The sequence below is a fragment of the Urocitellus parryii genome, chromosome 10 (genome assembly GCF_045843805.1).
Source record: "Urocitellus parryii isolate mUroPar1 chromosome 10, mUroPar1.hap1, whole genome shotgun sequence".
Classification (NCBI taxonomy): Eukaryota; Metazoa; Chordata; class Mammalia; order Rodentia; family Sciuridae; genus Urocitellus; species Urocitellus parryii.
The window spans coordinates 134,069,676-134,092,199 of NC_135540.1; the positions used below are offsets into that span (position 1 = coordinate 134,069,676).

Genomic DNA, 22,524 nt, shown 5'->3' on the forward strand with positions numbered 1-22,524 from the left:
TCACACTTGCTAGAGTTTGCTACGTGGTGTTTGGCCTGCAATAGCAGGACCCTCCGGCTCTGGAGAACCAACTCTAGCTGGACTTTGCTTTACGCAGAGCTGTCAGGTCTAGGGAAATTTCCTGGCAGCTTGGTGTCTGGGAGGGATCAGTTTTGCTTTTGCTAATCAAAGTTTACAAAAGCACAGGTGAGCTGCTAAATGGCATACGGGAAATCGGGTGCCACTACCCACGACTGGGGCGCGCAGCCCTAAGAGGGTAAGTGGGTGGCAAAGGTCCCCGAGCCCTAGACGACTCCACTCCCAGGAGAGCGGCGGCGGGCGGGGGTTTCTCACGCCGGAGCCGAGAAAAACTAGTCCAGCCCCACCAAGCTCCCAGGTGACGGAGTTCGGACGCCGTGGTGGGCAAGGGCCACCCAGCCCCGTTCCCGACAGTCGCGTCCGCAGCGCGCTAAACGCACAAGGCACCCCGCACGTCGGGCCGAGTCCCCCGCGGGTGGCGTTCCCTCCGCTGCCCCACCTGTAGTGAAGCTCCCCCCAGCTTCTTGCCCAAGTGCTTTGGAAACTGTCAACGGCCAGGCAATGTGACAGGCGACCATAAATATGCAGGAGAGATGCAGACAAAATAGCAGACACACGGGGCCAGCGCTTGCGGGAGTCGAGGACCTGGAGTCCGGCCCCAGCCGCCGCGCCCGCGCCAGCGCTGCCAAGGCCGGGCGGGCGGCGCCGGCGCACTCCGGGCACCAAGCCTGCAAAAGGGGCCTCGGGCGGGCGGCCGGACACCCCGCAGACGGCGGGCAGCTGGCGCCGCGGCCACCGCCCCCGGGCTCCGCAGCCGACCCACCGCGCGCCGCCGTCTCCGCGCCCGCACCGCTCCCGCCGGGTCCCGGGCCCGAATCCCGGAGGCGCCCGCTCTCCCCGGCTGCGCGGCCCGGCTGCATGGAGCCCAGCCCAGCGTCCCGGGCGGCCGAGCCCGCCGCGACCAGGGAAGCCGCCGCTCGCCACGGCGAAAGCAGGAAGAAGATGGCGGCGGCCGTGGCGGCAGCGGCGGCGGCCGCGGCCTCGCACGCGCCGCTGACGCCAATGGTGCGCGCCGGCCGGCGGGCTACGGATGGCGGCGGCGGCGGCGGCCCGGGCTCCGGCGAGGGGCGGGGCGAGTTGGGGAGGGGGCCGGCCGGAGGCGGAGGCCGGGCCGGCGGCTGGAGGGAGGCGGTGGGGACAGTTTGTTGTGCTCGGAACATGGCGGGCGTCGGCGACGCGGCCGCCCCGGGAGAAGGTGGCGGTGGCGGCGCGGACGGCCAGGAGCGGGACGGTCGAGGCGAAGCGGAGCAGCCGGGCGGGAGCGGCAGCCACGGGCCTCCTCCAGCGCCCCAGCACACGGAGACGCTGGGCTTCTACGAGAGCGACCGGAGGCGGGAGAAGCGCCGCGGCCGCGCAGGTGAGCCGGCGGGCGGGCGCGTAGGCCGCGGCGGGGCGAGGGGCGCGGGCGGCGGGGTCTGCGGCCCGCTCCTCCCGGGCGTCGCTGCTCCAGGGCCGCCGGGCCGTGGGCGCGCGGAGCGGCGGCGTCCCAGGCTGCTGCGGCTGCTGACAGCTCTCGGGCCGGCTGCGCGCGGCCGAGGCCCCGCGGCGGCACCCGGCAGGTGTGCCCCGCGGGAGCGCTGCCCGCCTTCAGCCTGGCCAGCCGGAGGCCGGCGGGCATTGCCGCCCCAGGAGCCCGGAATGGGAAGCGCAGGGCTTTCCTAGTCGTGCTCACCCAAGGTGACTTTTTTGTTCCGTATTTTAAAGGAACTTGAGCCGTAGAAACCTGTTAACTTGCCCTCCAAATAGATTTTTCACACACGCAGCTAGCAGGGTGGCGATGACCGTGAAGTTCAATAGTTAATTATTTTTCCCAGAACAGAAATATTTAGCACTCCTCAAAATGTTTCACGTGAACTTTTCCCGAACTGAAAACTTGAACCAAAAAAAACCACAAAAGATATATATATATATATATATATATATATATATATGCCACGTGAGAAAATCTGCATCACTTCTGAACCCGATTTTCAATAACCACATTTAAGCATGTTATCATATTACAATTTCTGTGCGTTTTAGGTTTTTTTAAAATTGCATTTGTATTCATATTGCAGTTGGATAGTAAGCTTAAAAGATCTAGAGATATTTGTTTCGTGGAATATAGAGTAATTAGAGTGTTTTAATTCTTACATAATTCCAAGTTTGGACAGCAAGCTGAACCATAAGTCTATTAAATTTCTTCCAATTAAAAATTTGATTCTAGACTGACACAGCTGAATAGAGGCTGTGTTAGCTGTTATTTCTTGCAGTTCACGCACATAAGTGTTTAAGTTATAAAGCTGATGCATTATTGATTGTTCTTGGGTGTTGAAATTACAGGAGTACTTAAAAGACCAAGAGGCTGATCAGATGAGATCCTAATTGATTTGCTAATTCTCTGAACTGGACACATTTTTAAATAGGTTCATATCTTTGAGAACTTAAATACGGACTGCGCCTTGTTTGGTCTTTTTTAGTGAACCACTTGAAATTTCTCAACAATTCTTTATTTGGCTTAGTTGTTAGTTAAACACTTGCTTGCTAGAGTCTATGAATTGGTAGGATATAAAACAAAGCATTAAATCTCTGAGCTCCCTGTTTGCTTAGACTTGACTTTTGAAAGCACTCTGCAAATTGAAATAAATCTGACCAGTTTTCACTTTAGTTTCTTTAAAATATTTCTGAGTTCAAGAAAGCCAACATTTTAAAAGCTGGTTTGTTGTTTGCATGAAGATAAAATTAAGTTATCAAGAGCCTTTGATGAGCACAGACCTTCGGCTGGTAGAATCGCACATAATTCTCCTTCCCTGGCTTTCTGAGATGGAACTGGAAACCTGGGATGGGTCTGGATACCTGGATTTCCATACACTTCATCCCATACTCCACCCATTCTTCACCAGCATGGTTCCCTAAGCTTGGTGTACTGAAGATGTTTGACTGGGTTTTAACCCATGGTTAGAGTCTTCACTAGAGCATTAGCTGTTGGGATGGTCCTCCTTGTTTCCCCAATTCCATCAGTTTTATGAGGAGAGATGACAGTGGTCACTCCTGTTTTGTTAGGTCACACTAGCCTTAGGGATTAGGAGTTAGGTGAGTATGTTCCCAAGATCATGTCAGCTGGAGGCCCCAGCCACTAGTGTTGTAGTGGGCCTTGGCATGATCTCCTTCCTCTGTCCCCTGGCGTCTGCTCCTGTTGCAGCTCATGTCTACATGTAACTCTGATGCTGCATTGGTGGAAGCTTCCCCCTGGATTAGAATTCATTTAGCCATTCTTCCTTGTTCACTCTGCTCTGCCAGCACAGCCCCTTCTCTGCTCTGTAATCTTCCCTTCCTTTCCAGAATTTAGAACACTGTTTTCCTGGCCAGAGGGCCTTTGAGTGGCACTACCTAGTGTTGGACATAAAGCATTTCTCCCTGAGTCAGAGGAGTCTTCCGAGGTTGGCAGTCACACTGAAGGTGTTACCACTAGTCTGTTCTTCCTAGTAAGTCCTCCATGAGTGTGCTGTTGCCCATCTGCAAGTTGGGTCAGCCTTTGTTTTTCCTTTTCGAAAGTCATATCTTAGTGTCTTGTTGGCCTAAACATCACTTAGTTCCAAACTCCCCTTTATCATTTCTTCCAGGGACTTTGGGGCTTTGATTATAAGACATTTGTCCATCAGTCCTAACAGCCTAGGATTCCCCAAGTGAATGTATGATTTAAGTGCTTATCCATACTCTCCAGTGAGTAAAATAAATCAAAATGTAGACTTTAAGCTTCATTTTTTTGTTTTTGGTTTTGTTCCTGATTGTCTTGATTTATATGTTTAGAAAAATAAATATACAAATTTATGTATATACCAACTGAATTTATCTACATAAGGTGTGGTTTTCTTATTGTTTCTTTTCAAACTCTTCTCTCACTTAGTTCTCAAAACTTCTGTTTTGACTGTGATACCACTTGGCAGTAGGTTAAAGCTTGTCTCTGATGTTAGTACTTACACCTTACAACAGGGCACCCACTGAGCTTTCCTAAAAGTGGTCACACCTTGGACTCTGGGGATGATGGTCATCCAGAACTGCATTCTCACTTCTTTGGTTCTCTTTTTTTCCTATTCTTAAAAATGCTGTATTTTTCCATTTTGCTTTTGACATACAAACAGATAATGAGTACTACATATCATCATGGATTTGGCCTTGTCCCCCGTTTGATTCATCCACAGAAGTTCTGGGAGGGAAAAGGGTAGCCATATTCACCTTTGGATATTGGCATCCAACAAGTCACCTTGGGACTGAGAGTTAGGCAATCTGTGTTCTTGGCTTGGTTCAGTCATTGAATTGCTTTGTAGCCAGTGCTTGCTTAGATGGCTTGCCTAATCCATTTGGCTCTGTTTCGTAGTGTCACTACTAAATAGTACCTAAATTATCTAAGTTGGCGTAGTCACCGTGGAGACCTAACAGAAGGTTCAGTGTAAGATAAGTGTGACACCTGCCAGTGAGGCTGAAGCAGTAGCCTCCTTAGGCAACTGTTGGGTTCATAGGGATCAGTCTGCCTTGTAAACAAAAAGGCTGAATTGGGTTTGGGTGAACAGTGAGTGCTGTTTCTTTTTCCATGGTGACTATTGTTTCTGCAGCTCAAACTTGTTTTCTGTCCTTGGTTCTCTTCTTTGCTTTACCCATCATTGGACCTCTTGCTTTATCTCTGTAAGAGGTTGGACAGAGGCAGGAGGAAAGATTGAAACTCAGAAAAGCCAACGGACCTCCTTATTAGGAATCCTCACAGAAGATTTCCAGTGGAAAAAAAGGTTTTAACTGTTGGTATTCCTCATGTCTTGTTCCTTGTGTAATTGAAAAATGTAAGTTCTTCCTGTTGAAATATGTTTTCATTTAACCAGTCTTTACCCTCCATAGAATATGGAGGGTAATATGATCATCCCTGTGGTCCCAACTCATCCTAATGGATGACTAAAGGCCACTAACTCTGAAATTGTGACCTAAAGGCAGATAATTTCTTACTTACAAAGGAAAATAAAAATAATTAGAAAATGGCTGAGAAATTACCACAACCCTGCTACAGATAAGTAAAATTAGCTCCTTTTCTCTGACAACCTATTGTTCTGCTTTTAAACTTCTCACTCGATTTACTAATTAGTATGTGTAAGCCAAACAGACAGTGAAAAGTTATTCTCTTTTGTCTCTGATCAGTTCATTATCTTTTTTAAATTATTTAATTTTAACTTAGTTTATCCTTCAAAATTCAGTCCTAGTAGCTCATTTGTGGTTCACTGTGGCAAATATGTTTTAAACAATTAACAATCATATTATTGGTATACCTTTCCCATTTTTTTAATCCTTTACTTTGTAATCTGTGTCCTTGGAAAAGTTATTTTTTAATTTTGTACCTGTTTTCCATCTCTAAATTCATGAATATTCTTCCTGTTCTTTACTTTCTGAAATGAGACTATAAACATTTTTTTTGAGGAGCATAGTAACATGAGTATAATATGAAAAATGTTTCCTTTGCTTATATTTGAATTCAAAGGACAGAATTGGTATTATATTGATTCCCCAAAGTCTAGTTTTTAGTTTGCCTTTCATAGGGTGTGCCTCTGCACACTCTATGAAATAAATTTATGTAATAAATTATGTAATAAATTTACATTTACTATTTAATGTAACCATAATAGAGTCTACAAAATATTTCAGCTAAAAAAACTGGATATTTGCATGGTTCATATTTTCTTAACAGTTAACTAGTATTACTTTCCAACTTACTTTTTCACTGTGCAATGCTATTTTAAGAATGATATATTTAGACATATTACTGAATATATAAATATATTTATGATTACTCATTGCTTTTAATATTTATTTTACCTAGGTTGTTATTTCTAAGCTGTCTTGGAAAATAATTAAGCATAATAATTCTTTTAAGGGTGAGGAAGAAGAAATTTACACTATATTTGTTTTCAGTTTAACTGAATTATAGAGGAATTCTATGGGGAAAGCTGAGAATTGATTAAAAATATGCTGGAGGAATTGATTTGCATTTATGATTGATATTACTTTTCTTATGTTAAATATTCACTGTCAAGCCTTAGCTCTAATGTAGAAGCACTTACGTTATAATTAAATACTAGCCCTGTTTTATATTTTATTTAGAGACAGGGTCTCACTGAATTTCTTAGGGTCTCGCTGTTGCTGAGACTGGCTTTGAACTCAGGATCCTCCTGCCTCAGCCTCACCACTGCGCCCAGTTATCCCTATTTTTAATAGAGTTTTTTGAATGTTGTTTTTTCTTTTTAAGATCTGGATAAATGAACAATTTTTTGACATCTAAAAAGTTCAGAAAATAAATATTTGGATTCTTTTATTTTGGAAAAGAATGCTCTTAAAATGGAAAGTAGATGTATGGCGTAACAAATGAGAACGACTCCTTTGCTAAGAAAGAATGAAATGCCACCAGGCACAGGAAAAGTTGAGGTGTACTCCTCTGGCAGAGTTCTTGAAGGGTGGTACCCACAGGCGAAGAATAATAGCTCTCCTTAATAATGATCAGGAAGTGATACCCCAAATCACAGGGCGGATAATTGAGACAGGCATGCAGAATGCTAGAGTACAATGTTTAACAAAGCAAAACGAAGTCACAGGTGTGCCAACGATGGAAACATACTGCAGAATACAGCCTCTGCAAGGGTGAGGGAGAGCAGAGGGATGGGTCAGCCTGATAACTGGGCGCCAGGCAGTGCTGTCTTCTTCCTTCCACAGGAATCAAAACCCAGTCAGGACTAGGTCATGTTTTCTCAATGTTTGCTGGATAGATGGATGATGATTAGGATGTAAGGGAGACAGCATGCTGAACATGGTTCAGATCTAGGTTCTGGTCCAGTTTTGCCCTTAACTTTTCAGTGACTTTGATCAAGTTTCTCAACTTTCTCTGTTTCTTCATTTGTAAAATGTGAATGCCGTTAATTGCTCCCTGTAGCCCCCTTAATCGTTGTGAAAATTACTTGAAGTACTGGAAGCAAGGCCTTTGTAAGTTGTTCTGTGCCTCCACGTGAAGTGTCTGGATCCTTTAAAAGGGCCTCTTCTCCAAGAGTTGGTGAGAGGAGATAAGGGAAAGCTCTTGAGACATTTGATACCTGGAGGCTTGGGGTTGTTTTGTTTTGTTTGTTTCTTAGAGTTACCTTATCCTATCTTCTAGAATTGTTCTCCATCCCATCAGCCAAGCATTTATTGTGCTCAGAGATAACCCCTTCTGTCAGAGCTCGCTCAAGGCTGGACATTAGGAATATAGCGGTACATAGCATTGCTCTCAAGAAATTCATGGTCTTGTAAGGCAGCTGAATGGTTAGTGGTGCGGTGTCACAGAAGTCAGCCCAGGTGCTGTGGCAGCACAGGGAAAGGGGGGTGTCTAGTTTTCCAGAAAGAACACAGGCTCCTGTTCACAGCACCTGACGGTGATAGGCAGCATAAAATAGTGACGAAGGGCACGTGCTTAGGGATAGACTTTGTAGAGACCTCCTTGGGTTCTCTCTGCCTTGGTTTCTTCATCTGCAAAATGGGCTTAACTCTAGAACCTGTTTCATAGTTATGCGGGGGGTCAAACTATGTTTTTATCATTTGATGTTTTAACATTCTCTGTTGTGGTGCAAAATTAGTTTTAATAAAAATTCTTATTTCTGGAGATGAACTCCAACTATTGTTAGGTATTTATAATGTAGTTGAAACACTTTTGTTTCTTACAGAAACTGTTTATTGTTCAACCATAGAAACAGGACTGCAGAAATAGCATCAGTAAACATTAGATAACGGCCAAGCCAGAAGGGGTGAACACTGTAGAACTTGTAAAATGAACAGTAAGTGGTTCAAGACATTGTGGCAGTCTTTGCGGTTTTCGTATGCATCCATACAGATATGGTCAGTCCCTCAGTGATCTCTGTGGAAGGCAGGCAGGAAGCAGGTGTCACAGAGCTGCCTGAGCATAAGTTTTCTCTTCTGTGAAATTGAGGGGGTCGGTCTGGAGCCCCTTTTTCTCGTTGCTGACTCCATGCTTTTCTTGTGGGTCATAACATAGTGGATTAGGTAAAAGCTGGCCTCTGCATGCACCAAGGGAGACACCATTGTGGAAGATCATTTTCCAAATAAACTAGGTGGCTATCTAAGCCTTTTTACTTAATTTGCTTTTTTAAATTTAAAATTATTGTGTGAGTGCCTGTACCTCTGTCTCAGACCCTGAGGCTGCCCAGCTTCTGTCCTTGTACTTATGTGCGTCTGTATGTAGCACCTAGAGCCCTCCTGGCTGTGACTGCACCATGGCACCTCTTCTGTCAGGAGCTGCGGTTCAGGCACCTGCTGGGCCACCCTTTACCATCACTTTGACCCACAAACAGAGTAGAGGCTGGGTATCTACCAGGGCTGGCTGAGTGGGCACCAGAAGCTCCTCCCCAGTCTCAGAACTGTTGTCCCAGTCGGGGGTCTCTTCTCCTAAGAATCTGATGTTCTCTTCTTTTGCTATTGGATTTCCAATTCTCTCTCTTTTTTTTTTAAACTGATAACATTGTTATTTATGGAGCAGTTCTAATGGTTGGACATTTTGATTAATTCTACTTTTTGTGTTCATAAGATCATCTTTAAATATGGTGCCAGTAACTCTTCAAACAGACTACAAATGTAGTGTTTAAAGGTGTGTGTGTGTATACTTACAGAAGACATAAAACAAGTCACTTAACACGATGCTGGTAGAAGTAGGGATCTCTTCCAGTCCCAGAGGAGTGAGTTGTTTCAGACCTCCTGTTCAGGGACAGCTCAGTCCTCTTCTAAGGGTGTTTTTGACTGTCAACACTTTCCCCGCACGCACAGCCTAGCTTCTGGCACTCAGTGCAAGATGCAGCTCCTTAAGCAAATACACATAAATGAAACCAACCTTCCTCTGTCATTTTGGGAGGAAACTTCATTACTCCATTTAGTAGCAAGAGAGCACAAGAACAGCCAGAGAGCAGTTTGAAACCTTTCGGTATCCTGAGTTCTGGAAAGGAGTTTGGTCTCCTGCAGAGTAGGAGTGGGAAGAAGCGCTGCTGAGGTGGTGGGCTGTCTGGGAAGGGTAACTCTGGGTAGAGTCAGGGCCAGGCATACCCCTAGGACCCCCATTTTGAACCTCCAGTTGTAGTTGGGGGAGAGACTTCAGCCTGTCTTGGCCTTGCTTTCCTCATCTGAGATTAGGGGCTGTTGGCTGGATTTGCTTCTGAGGAACAGGAAGCTGGGTGGATAGGAAGACTCTGGGAGAGGGAGGTGTCCCCGGTCTGAATGCCAGTGGCTTGGTTCAGCTGCTGTGACCATCCTGTTGTAAGCCCTCACACAGGAAATGCCATGGTTGGCTGCTTGTGCAGGATCTCTGAGGCAGATCTACGACTGCGAGGGTGTTCCTGGGGTTCACACCGTGTGGCTCTTGGCCTCTGGCAGTGGACTCTCTGCATGTTCACCTGATAGATTCTTGGTAGCTGCTCTTTTCCTCTGCCATCTGTCCATCAGTCCAGGTCCTGTATCCCTCTTAAGACCCAGGACCAGGCTCTCGAAACTCTTTTCAGAGTCTCCTGGCTCTCAGGAAGCAGTCCTTTCCATGGGCTGTGGCGTTTCCAGTTCACACCACACACAGCATTCCCAGCACCAGTTGCTGCTCACTGTATGTAGATGGTTCTAGGAACAGAATTATAAATTGGTTCTCTTTTTGTTTTATGTATGTATTACTGTGGCCCCAGCTAGCCTGTATGTTCCTTGATAAACACTGTTCTTTTTGTTTTGTGTCATTGTTTTTTTTTTTCTGTAGAGCTTTCATTGTTGAGGTTCCTCAGTGCTGAACTAACAAGAGGGTACTTCCTCGAACATAACGAGGCCAAGTATACAGAAAGAAGAGAAAGAGTGTACACTTGTATGCGAATACCAAGAGAATTGGAAAAGGTACATTTTTATTTTTCATTTCCAGACATCATTTTGAAACTTATGTCAAAGTATTAATTATGAAAAAAATGTGAAGATCTTCATTTGAGTTTCTAAAATATTGGAAATGACATGATAAGTAATTAAGTATATTGGGGAAGTAGGAATTCCCTTATAGGAGGAGACATTAAAAAGTTAAATTGTTAATGTTAGAACCAGTGATAGTATAATAATCAATTTTGTCAAAATCTTAACTTTGCTTCCTACTAAACTATCGTAAGTAGTTTATCCAAATAACTTTCTCCACTTCTATACTCTTATAATCTCTTCATTTTTTTTCACTAGAAGCAGTATTTTTTCCACTCAACATGATGAATCACTTAATTTCAGCCTTTTTAAGGTTTCACTCCCTTAGAAGCCCCCATATGTAAGATATAAGTGACAGATGATTTGCTTTACGATCATAAAAAGTGTCACTGTGAAGGTGAGCTTAGTAACAGCATCAGAAAACTTCCCACACCTTATCCCTAGCCTGTCTCAGCCCCTCAGGGCTGATAAGAGAGGACACTAGAACTCTCTTTTTTTTTCTAGGTGCTGCTAGAATTGCTGAGTCTAAATAATTAATTGCGTGTTTTCTTGCTAGAAGAAAGGAGTAAGAAATAATCCAGCTTAGCTATAGTGAAACCTGTTTTCATACTTTTACAGTAACATAAAGCTTGTAATGATTCAGTTGTTTTTTTGGAATCATGTTTTCTGTGAACAGTGGTTATCTGGAGCTTTGTTGGTCTGCTCTGTCAGTGCAGGCTAATACTGAGGTATGGGGTATGGTGGGCAGTGGGAAGCAGGACTCACTTGGTGTGGCCGATGTTCTTTTCTATCTGACAGTTCATCAGAGTGGTAGAGGGTGACTAAGGGTAGAGTGAGTTTCAGAAGCATCTCTTTACGTGGGCTCCTGCTGGAGTGCCACTTGCTGCAGTTTTAGGGAGTTCTATATTGTGGCGAGATTTAGTGAAGTGAGCAAGGAAGGGTTGGCGAGAGCACAGATGTCACAGTGGTCTGATGGCCTTTGAGAGCCTCGGGCACTAGTTCCTGCTGCTTTTCTAGGGAGGCAGAGGGTCTGGTAGAGGCCTACTTGAATCCAAGGGACTGAAGAAGGGTGAGCCAGGAGATGGAGGGTCACACGAGACTCTGCCACATCCTTCCAGCTGCATTTTATGTATGGGTTTGTCTAAGATTTTGTCTGGGGGTGGAAGTGAGGGGAGAGCAAAGTTTCTTCTGCTTGTAAGAAAATTAAAGGTGAAATCAGTTCTTACATACTTTGAAGTGAGAGATAAGCCATGAGGTGGAAGTGTGAGGGCACAGCAGAGGTAGGGGCAGGGACAGTCTGCCCAGGCCTGTGTTCATGCAGGACAAGGCCAGCACACTCAGCCTTTACCTGGCCAGACTTACCCCCAAAACCCCAGGGAGTTTTCTCCACCCATCTGAGCAGTGCCAACTCCCATTTTCTCTGGGGAGGACAGAGAGGGATTTGCCTGCAGCCCTCAGTCTTCAGCAACACAGCCAGATCATTGCCTCAAAGAGCAACCCCTTTGGTTGCCCATCCCGTGGCAAAACTAATGAGCAGTGGCAGCATCCAGTCACCATTCTGAGGCCTCCCAGGGGCAAGTGAAGTTCAACTGCCTTGTGAGGAAATGCCCCCAGGTCTTGATGAGACTTAAGCATCCGCAGGTGTTTTAAACAGGGTCCATCTCCAGACCCTGTTGGTCATGTGATCTGTATGATTAGTGCCCATCAGGATTTCTTTTTTTATTTAGAAGAAAATAGGAAAAGTATTAGAGAACATTCTAAGGGTTACTATTGTCAAGGAAACTTTTATTTCATTTATATAAATGTAAAATATATAGCATCAGACAAGTTGAATTAACAACATTCAATTGTAGTAATTTTCTAAATCATTTCTTTCCTCTGAAAAAGGGTTTTGTTGTAGGCATATTTAGGAAAATTTGTTTTCTTATTACACTTAAGAAGATATAAAGCTTAAGTGGACCAAAGGCTGTTACATTTTTCAGTTTAGAGCAATTTCTCCTAAACTTTTTAAAAATTATTTTTAGTTATATACAACACCAGGATACGCCCTGACATAATCACAAAAGCATGGAATGTAGCCCGCTCCAATTCAGTTTCCAGCACTTGCCCCCTTCCTCACTCCCTTCCCTGCACTCCACCAATCTCTCTAAAATCCACTTACAGTTTTGGGGGGAAGTTGTTGTTTGTTTGTTTTTAATGAGTGTCCTGTGTATACACCTAATGCCGGGACCCATCATACCACATCCATCCATACACATAGGAAAGTTTGGCTAGAATCATTTCACTGTTCTTCCTGTTTCCTCTCCCTTCTTCCCCCCTCCTCCATCCCCTTCATCCTCTACTGTTCTTTCCTATATTGTGATAAAATTCCCTCTCCCTTTTTAAAAAACTTCTCTTTCTTCTTCTTTTTTTAATCTCCCTTCTCCCATTACCACTTTATTTTGGATTATCTTCCACATATCAGAGAAACATTTGTCCTTTGATATTTGGGAACTGGCTTATTTTGCTTAGCATAATAGTCTCCACTTCCATCCATTTACCAGCAAATGCCATAATGTCATTATTCTTTATGGCTGAGTAATATGCCATTGTGTATATTACCACATTTTCTTTATCCATTCATTGGTCTCCTAAACTTCTAAGGCCAAGTGAAATTTAGAACAAAGCAGATTTAGGTTGCAGTTTAATTCTAGGCTAAAATGTCTTGCATAATAGCATGAATTTACTCTGGTATCTTTAAGACTTTTATTTTATATAAGCAAGCTCTCATTTAATATTCTTATTATAAACATTAATTTTAACTTTATTGGTCTCCTTTTAGTTTACATTGTCTATTCTAATATATAATATCGTTATCTATCTTTTTGTGGAAATTGCTATGATATTTTCAGGAAGAGAAACTTGAAAATTAGAGAGCTTTGTTTTTATAAAGGTTGTAAATACCACAAACATCTAATTAATGTTTGTCCTTTAAGGTCAAGAGAAAGATCAACTCAGTATCTCCTACCAAACCTGCTTATTAGTGTAAAAGAAAAGAACTCCAAAAATTTTTGTGTGCTTTCATCGCTGGACTAACAACTCATCTTTGACATCTAGTAAAGGCAACTAGTTTGAAGTAGTATTTCTAACTTTTCATATATTTTGTTTTCATGCTTGAACTTCTTATTTGAGGGGGGCACTTCTATTTCCCCCAGATCCCTCTTCCCAGTCCTCACACACATTTTTAGCATCTTATCCCAGATCTGCTGCTAATACCTCTTGGTTCACTTGGTGAACTTTATATTCTGTCTTTATATCCAAGGAGATCGAATGACCCTTCCCCACACTGTTAATGGAGAACTGGGAGGAGAAGTGGTTAAGAGAATGTCCTCTAGGCAAGGTTGCCTGGCTTGGGATCTAGGCTTATAGTTAATTAGCTGTGAGTCCTTGAGCAGCTCACAAAACCTTCTCTGCCTGGGGATCTCAGTGGGTGTCTTCTCCATGGTGGGCCCTGTAGGAGGTTGAAGTCCACAGCAGTCCTTCCCTTGTGCACATTGGGGGCTGCCCGCACATGGAAGTATTCCCAGGAAGAGAATCTCAAGTGGGAGAACTCAGTGCCGTTTTTTAGAGAGGTCAACATCCAGGGAAAATGATCCCAGAGTCTTTCAAAATAATGAACTTAATCAGAGTATCACATGGAACTGCCTTCTTGTTAGTTAGATGGAGGTACACTTTAAGAAAACGTAGGAATTTCTGTTTTGTTTTGTTTTTTTTAACCTCTATTTCACCATAGAAGTCCTGGGGCTCACTGTGAATTGAGTAGAGCCTGCTTAGTGACACCCATGTTGATGGCAGTGGTTTCTTAGGCACCTGCTTGGTTTCTAATTTCATGAAAACTTGTTGGAGTATCATTCCTCTAAATTCTTCTCATGATGCAGCCATTGTTTGTAACCTAACCTTGTTAGATGTCCCCCTGCACGGCTGCTTAGAAGCAGAAGAAAATCAGTGCAGATGTCACAGAATTTCAGCAGCCATGGCTGGATTTCTCCTTGGCACCAAGGTGTGTCACCTCCTGCTGTGACAGCGGTGGCAGCAGCTTCCAGGCTCCTGCTGCAGTTGTCTTAGCTCTCTTAACAGTGCCCCAGCCCCCTCCAGAAACTCCAACGAGAGGGAGGAGCAGCCCGGGTGAAACCCTCTGCAGCATGGAGAAGCCCTGCTTGCTCTTGAGCATGTTGGACAAGCCAGCGAAGAAAAATTTCAGGGCCCCTTTCACTGAGGTATTTAAAGACCATGTGAGAACTTGGCACTGTGGGGCTGTGTTTGTTAGTAACTTATTTCTGTCATGTTAGCTTTGGAAACAATCTTTAACCTCTGTCTTTCTTTGCTTTGTGCTCTGCCAGGCCACTATGATCCCTTACTCCAACTGATACTTCCCTTCTTACCTGTCCATCTGCTTACTGTCACCTTCTGTGATGCCACTGATCACTGCCCAAGAATGTAGGTGTGTGAATCTGGGAAATGTGTGATCACTGCCTGCAGCGGCTTCCTTTTACTCTGCAGCTCTGAGGACCCTGCTTATTGACTCAGCCTGCTATGGGGCATGAAGGCTCCCCCATTACTCCAGCCCTCCCCAGGAGCTTCACTGCCCTGTCTATCCCACGTAATAAATAGCTCAGCCAGGTGGGTTGTCACAGAGGAGTAAGTCTTCAACATGGATTGGAGATAAGAGAAGTAGGAAAATTCTGTATGCATGTTCTTTCTAAATTAGAAAAAAAAGTTTTTTTTATTTTCCACTTATGAAATCTATCCTGTTAAATGTGTGCAGATGCAGATTGTGATTAGTAGGAAGTCCTTTATCAAGACTACTTGGTTTCCCATAGTTACAGAGGTTTATGTAGCCTTGCCTATCATAGAAGAGTCTGGCTGTTAGTCCTTTTGTTGGCTGCCTCTTAGAGTGTAGATCTCCCAGAGGCCTGGATATTTTAAATTCAGGTGAATGAAAATGATTCTAGAGAGAAATGTCCTTGAATCTGGAAGTGATTGCTTTCAAAGTCAATGGTTTGTAAACTTTCTTGTTGACAGCCCATTCTGCTTGACATTCTCTAGTAATGGATCCCTGTCTGTGAGTGTCTTGAAGATTTCTGGAGCATAGGATAAAAGTTTGAGCTCCTTAGGAATTAATGGAAGATCATTTCATCCCTCTTACATAATAATTAACGTTTTAGCCTCACAGCCTGGACTGCACCTTGCATGCTCTTCTCTTTGCCTGGGAATTCTGGTCCTCTTTACTGTGCCTGGCAGAATCTAGTGCCCATCCTGTCTCCTCCGTGGGAGAGCTTTCCAGGCTCTTGCTCCTCATGCCTGTACCCCAGAGCCCCACACCCCCCACACAACAGACAGACTGCACAGACTCGATCTCTTCAGCTGGTTTCCAGAGCAGCGTGACTACTCCCTTCACTGGCACTTACTATACAACTAGTTAGTCCCAGGGGAAGGCCTTTCCTAAAGACCTTTTGTTCCCCAGTATAGGATTGAGCAGGATATGGTCTGGATCCTATGGCACACACTCGAGCTCTATAAAGAGTGAGACTAGGGGCAGGAGAGGGGACCTCTTTCTGAGACCCTTTTCTCCTCTCACCACACACAGACCTGAGGTCCTCAGGGTGGTGGCAGTCATGGTGGGAGAGTTGGCGTTGAGAATTTCCAGAAGATGATCTATGTGCTCTGAAGAGATAGGTTGTGAATTTCAAAACCATTTTGCTTCTTTCATTTTAGACGTAATGTTTTATTTATTTTGAAATTTCAAATGCTATTTAAAGGAGACAGGTTTTTCAAAAGGGAAAATAAAGACTTTTTAAAAAAAATCCATTTTCCATGGGGACAGACTGGCATTTTTGTTTATTTCTTTTGAGGCAGGGTTTTTCAAGTGGGTAAGAGCAACAGTAGTTGATTCAAAATAAATGTGATAAAAACAAGATGTAGAAATTTTTACTGGCACACAATGTTTTGTTGACCTGTGTACCACCGAAGCACTTCCACTTTGTCGTTTTCTCAACATTGAAGATCAGATGTTAAAAACTTACGTGAATACATATTTTATATGTATTGAATACTTCAATACATATTTTAAAAATATGTATTGAATGGCAAATCCATTGTGAGTTTGAGTCTGGAAGACTTGAATGATAATTGTCAGTAGTAACAGTAGTGCTTCCGTTTTCTGCAGCCTGGCGCCCTGGCCCTGCCGGCGCTGCTCAAGAACTTGGGCAGACTCCTGAGTCTCACTGTAGGCAGCGGGGTGCTGCTTTCTGCCTCTAAGAGCAGAGGTGAAGAGTGACTGAGGCCACATGCACCGGCAGACTGCAGCCCAGCAGCTGCAGAGGCTCCTGAAGTCTTGCCAGACAAGGCCTCCTAGAGACAGAGGAACATTTCTGTCCTTTGATTGTTTTCACTTATAGGAACAGCAAGAATCACCTCATTCATCAGCAGACAATTATGTTGAAATAATTATTTTTTCATATGCATATATATTTGATAAGTCTCTCCTCTGAGAGTGGATTTTAAGAGATTTTAAAATCATGTGCCTGTGATTTGTAACTCAGAGCTTTTAATTCACTTTTGTACAAAGAATATGCCAAAGTGTTCCAGCTCCCTGCCCTCTGCAAAGCTCCCTGGAGCCAGCTTGAGCCATCTCCACTGCTTGTTATAGCTTCTCAGGCAGGGAACTAAATCTCAACCTGCTTCTTTTTGGGGACCCGATTTTCAGACTGGTTTACCACCTTTAATGGGTCATGAATTTTAAAAACGGAGAGGAAACATCAATCTGCATTTCTTAGGATAATAGTATTATTTTTGTGAAGCTTTTCTTTTGATATTTTGGGTGTGTTTGTGAATCTGTGCATAGTGAATTACAATATACATGCATTTACAATATAAATGCATTTCTGACTGTGTGTTGTTTTTAAAAGTTGAATCCTCTTCTTTGGGCAATAAGTTCCTCTGTAGAACTTTGACCTTCTTAAAGTAGTGAATATTTTTTTATTCAGCTTTCAGTCTGCATTGTCAGAGCTGTACAATAAATGGTGAGGGGAGAGGTAAAGGGACAAATCAAAGAATGAGCCAGCCCTAGGAAGGTCTTCACAAAAGATCTTGTGTAGCATTTTGTCTTCCATCCCTGAGATAGGGTGTATGTCTAACACAGAATACAAAAAGATAAAAGCCCAGCTTGCTATTTCTCCTTGGATTGTTTCATTATGCTTTGGTTCTTTGCCATATTTTTGGTTTTCTGCTTTTTGTTAGACATGCACTTGCTAATTCACAGATGACATGCTCATTATAAGGCCTTCCCTGTAAAGGTGAAAAACAAGTGAAGTGAGCAGAGCCCTCTACCAGGTAGCTGAGGTGAGGCAGTGCAGTGCACCTAAAGAATTGGGGCCTGGGAGGAGAGTGACCACCACTTATGGAGCCCGGGGTTTGAAGAGGTGTATTCCAAAGTCATTGTAATTGTACTTTTTGCATTTTAGCATCAATGTTGTATTTATTTTGAAGTTTCAAGGCAATTAAAGGAGAACAGGAGACTTTTTTTTTTTTAAAGAGAGAGGTGTGAGAGAGAGAGAGAGAGAATTTTAATATTTATTTTTTAGTTTTCGGCAGACACAACATCTTTGTTTGTATGTGGTGCTGAGGATCGAACCCAGGCCGCACGCACGCATGCCAGGAGAGCGTGCTACCGCTTGAGCCACATCCCCAGCCCCAAGAACAGGAGACTTTTGTGCTTCTCAAAAGGGAAGCAAAGGCATATGTGCTCATTTCATTAACTTAAAGTCACACCTTGTATGTTTGAGAGGAATTTTCTTTAGCCACTACTTAAGAATGCCTGAATATTTATGGTTATTTGTCCAAATGAAAAGGAAATAGTAATTACCTATTTTATCAAGATGCCATACAAATTAGCTGACGGTATGGAAGTGCACATTGTTATTATTAATATGTTCTCAAAGCTTTTAATTCTTAATAACAAAGCTAGCTGCAAACCTAAATATGTAAAATCACTAGCCCTTTATAAAATTGACTCATTAAATTTCTATTATTTCTGCATTTTATATGACACCAAGCAATGGGCAAGACCAGTAAGCAGAAAGAAAACTGCCTTAGCCTCTATAGCAGATGGAAATAGTAAGAGCTTTTGCTCTGCTCAGACTACTTTAGGGAGGGCCTGGGGCCTGCCTGGGGTCAGGCATCAAGCTTGAGCTGGTTCCTGTCACCTTTGCATGTCCTGGGGCAGGTGTTCCGCCTTAGGAGCTCCTGGTGATGATGACCTCAGGAGTGTTAGAGGATTAAGCAGTGAGCACCTGCCACCCCCCAGAACACCTGCGGCACCAGACACCTTCCACGCACAATTTGTTGGCTTTCTGGGTCTCTGCGTGCTAAGTGAGAAGCAGGCACAGACACCATCCTGCATAGAGTGGCTCATTTGATACAGTGCGGCTTCACGTCCTTCACAGATGAATATTTTCAGAATTATTTCTTGCTTTCTTTTTTAGGAAAGTTTTGCCTAAAATTTTAAAAAGTGCTGTTTTCCTGAGAATATGTAACATCAGAACAGCAGGTACTGGAGTTGCGGCACATTTCTATTTCACCAGACCCTAAAAAGCTGGTGCTCTTCTTCCTGTCGTGTGTTCCTGTGTGCATCAATGACTTCTTCAGGTTGAGCCACTTGTTTCCTCCAACTTCATGTTGTGGTGTGTTGTGCTCAGGGCTCTCGGAGGTCCAGTTTTAGGTCCAGCACAGTGTGGACACGCTTGCCCGTCCAGGGTTCATACAAGTTTTTAATGTGGAAGGGTGGTCCTCTGACTTGTGTCCCTGTGCCGACCATGGATGATTCCAGTTCAGGTTCCTCTAAGACAGCAAAAGGTGACAGTACATTTTAAATCTTTTTTGTCCCCTTTGTGTGCGTGTCCATGCCTTGTACCCTAGGAGGCCTGCTCCCCACAGGCCTCGTCTAAGAAGATGTCATTTCAGGGTCTCCTCTTCTGTGGAGCTTTTCTCAGTCTCCCTACGTTGGTTTGGCTGTCAGCCATCCTGTGTTCAGCACACACAGTTTGTCTTCACGGCCTTTAGCACCATGCAGACCGCTAGCTGACTGTACTCACGGGCTTGCACATTACTAGGCCCACAACGGCAGCTAGTGGGTGTTGGCCCAGAGAGATCCATGGAGACAGCTACCTACTCCCTTTCCCATGCACTGTGTCCTGCGCACACACCACAGGGCCTTCTGGGAACACAGGTTCCAGAAGTTTCTGCTTTGGGTGCTCCACCAGGCAGTCCACCTGAAGATAGGGAAAGGCTTCTCATTGACAGGAGAAAAATAAATAAGAACCACCACTCAGTCTTATGCACCTCTCCTTTGTAGGTAAATCAGGGACACAGATGCAAAACAAGGACTCTCCCCTGCGCTCTGGCATGTGACTTGTTGGGTTAACATTGTACTTTCATTGTTGTTCACATGAGTCTGAATTGTTGAAAACAGAACAAAAACTATTAGGATCTACATATTCAGCTTAAGAAGTTTACACATATTTGCGTAATATATTTTTGAGACTCTTATCAAAAATTAATAAAACGTGTGCCTTTATTTAAAGATGTGTGTATTAGTTTGCCAGGACTACCATAACAAAGTACCACAGATTGAGTGGCCTAGACAATAGAAAGGTGAGGTCAAGGTGCAGTGGGTTTGGTCCCCTCAGAGGCCCCTCTCATTGGCTGACTGATGGCCACCTCTCCTGCGTCCTCACATTTTCTTCCCTTTGGGCCCATACTAACAAAGTTTTAACCTCATGCTACCTCTTTAAAGACTGTCTCCTGGAGGCTAGAGTGTTAACAGATGAATTGAGTGGGGCTCAGTGTAGCCTGCTGCAGTGTGAAGTTTAGCTATCATCTGTAGGTAGGACTGTGTATTGACTCTGGGGATGCGGAGTCTGACGATGAGGGTTGGTAAAGCAGACTCCAATTGTGTGTTAGGCCTGACGAAAGCTACCACCCTAGAACAGCAGAGTTTACTAGCCTGGGCTGTCTTCTTCAGCAAACCACCAAGACTCTATCTTCCTGTAAAATATAGTCCCAGATTTAATGTAAAATGTTACCAAAAAATTAGAAAGGACCTGGCAGATGACTAAGAACAGTGGAAGAGTACATGTATAATGGCATAAATTGACGTGAACATACTTTATATACAGAGATACAAAAAATTGTGCTCTATATATGTAATAAGGATTGTAATGCATTTCACTGTTGTCGTGTATTTAAAAAAAATAATAAAATCAATAAAAAATTAACATGTGCTCCTGTTAAAAAACTAAGCCAGTTCAAATTAAAGATTAAAAAAAGAACAGTGGTAGAGTTTAAAAAAAAAAAAAAAGTTAGCTGCTACTCCCTAAGTTAACAAGAATAAGACCGTCCCAATACAGCAGCTTTCAGTGTATATGAAATTGTGTTTAAGTTAATAATCAGTTCACGTTTTTAACATAAATAGTATTTTAACTCTTTCAGTCTTTTATAAAGCACTCCAGTAAATAGAAAATAACAAATTTAAGTAAGAGGTAAGAAGTTTTACCTAAAAAGTTTTCTATAATGTCTTTAAAGTGGGAGGAGGTACCCAGAAAGCTCCATCAGACAAGGCATAGCCATGGCCAGGGCAACTTGTCTTGAGTGAGTGACTTCTTATAGGTGATAAACCAGTGACTGGAGAAATACAAACCTGACTTTGAAAAAGTACTGTTGTTAAAATGTAGTTCATGTGCCCAAGTAGAATTATTAATTTCCTGTATCCTGAGCTAAGTTGTAAGAAATTAATTTCTTGTCAAGTTTAGAAATTTTCTGATTATTTGAAATTTTTATCTATAGCTGTTTGAAGAATATTTGACTTATTTTTTCCTTTTCTCCTTTTAAAATGCAGCTCATGTTTTTTGGCATCTTCCTGTGCCTGGATGCATTTCTGTATGTGTTCACTCTGCTTCCTTTGAGAGTTTTCCTGGCACTGTTCAGGCTCCTTACTCTGCCTTGCTACGGCTTAAGGTAAGTTTAAGATCCTTAACTATCTTAAATGTCTAAAATATTTCATTATTTTTTACTAGTTATAGGGTTTTTAGAATAAGGATAGTTTATGGTTTTATTCACATCTTAGCCCTTAGTGCATAAATTTTTTATCTTTTGAATGAGTATTATATGTTTATATAATATCATACATTTTATATGCATATTTTTCCCAGAAACAAAACTTTTGCTGTAGCCAATAAAACGTTATTACAGGAGACTTTATGAAGGCCCAGGATGAGAGTTAAAGATTTGCTTCTGCCTTTATTTTCTCCAAGTCCCTGGGCATGCTAGGCGTCCTTTTGGAAAGAGGGTTGGGTTCTAGGTTAGGGTGGTAGGAGGCGGGTGATTCCAGAATCCTCTAAGGAGCTCTTGCTGCAGGGTTCCTCCTCCTATTGATCTCAGAATCACTGTGTTAGTGGCCTGTGGAGTCTTAGTTATGGTGAGACTCCCCCGCTGATTTGTGACAGCAGAAAAATTCATTTAGGCTACTGTCCTCATGGGAAGAGTCCCAACCCAATATCAGTTAGCTGGTTAGTTATAGCAAACACCTGACTTCTCTAAGCCTGTTTTCTCATTGCTTAAAAAGGGGTATTGAAAGCTCAGTATCTTTACCACAAAGACTGGGAGATGTAAAGAGACCCTAGCATAATGCCTGTTTCATAGGAAACGAATACCAACTTCTCTCCCTTTCTCCTCTACCAAATCAGAGTAGAGTAAGTGTCGAGCCCCTGTGAAGCTTAGTGCTTACTGGTCTTAAGGCTGGAAGGAAACTTTGATTTTGCAGGTTTTTTTCTTTGTGTAGTTATGTCAACATGCCTCCACTTGTTTAGTTACTCTAAATTAACATTATTATTTGGTTTTTAGTGTAGTTTCTGAGTTACATTTCCAACTTGCATCACTTTACTAAATGCATTTCATTATGAAAAAAGTTTTAAGATTGCTAAAATGGACAATAATTTATGAAACTTAATTTACTGTAGTGACTCTTTCTTTGTATATATAATTAATAAAATGGATTAACCATGGAAATTGAGTTATAAAAATATTTGTCCATATACAAAATTTCATATATATATATATATACATTTTTTAAAACTACGATCTCTAAAATCTTCAAAGGAGAAAACAAGCATAAACTTAACATATATAGTTTCTTAAAAAATTAGCGTTTTGATATGAAAATCCTTGCATTGTAAATAGGAATGATGTAATGATCATGGTGACCATATTGGGACAAGAATAAAAATTATTCTTTGTAAGATTGCTTGGACTAAAAAGTTATAAGAATTCAGCTTGTGTTTGTGGTATGTATGATACTTTACATATTCATCTGTCTCACTTTCCAGAAAAATAGTGAATGATGTTACATATTTTATTAACCATAAGTTAATC

The 22,524-nt window shown here is 42.9% G+C and overlaps 1 protein-coding gene across 1 annotated transcript in view; it reads left to right on the forward strand.

Annotated features, from left to right (window-relative positions):
- The first annotated feature begins 1,173 nt into the window (after positions 1–1,173).
- The window catches only part of Tapt1 (transmembrane anterior posterior transformation 1), a 53,971-nt gene continuing 32,620 nt past the window's right edge, over positions 1,174–22,524 (forward strand). Inside the window, exons 1-3 of the mRNA XM_026402950.2 lie at positions 1,174–1,435; positions 9,863–9,993; positions 20,993–21,111. Coding sequence (XP_026258735.1) covers positions 1,237–1,435; positions 9,863–9,993; positions 20,993–21,111 — 449 coding nt within the window. The 5' untranslated portion in view covers positions 1,174–1,236. The remainder of the gene's footprint in view (positions 1,436–9,862; positions 9,994–20,992; positions 21,112–22,524) is intronic.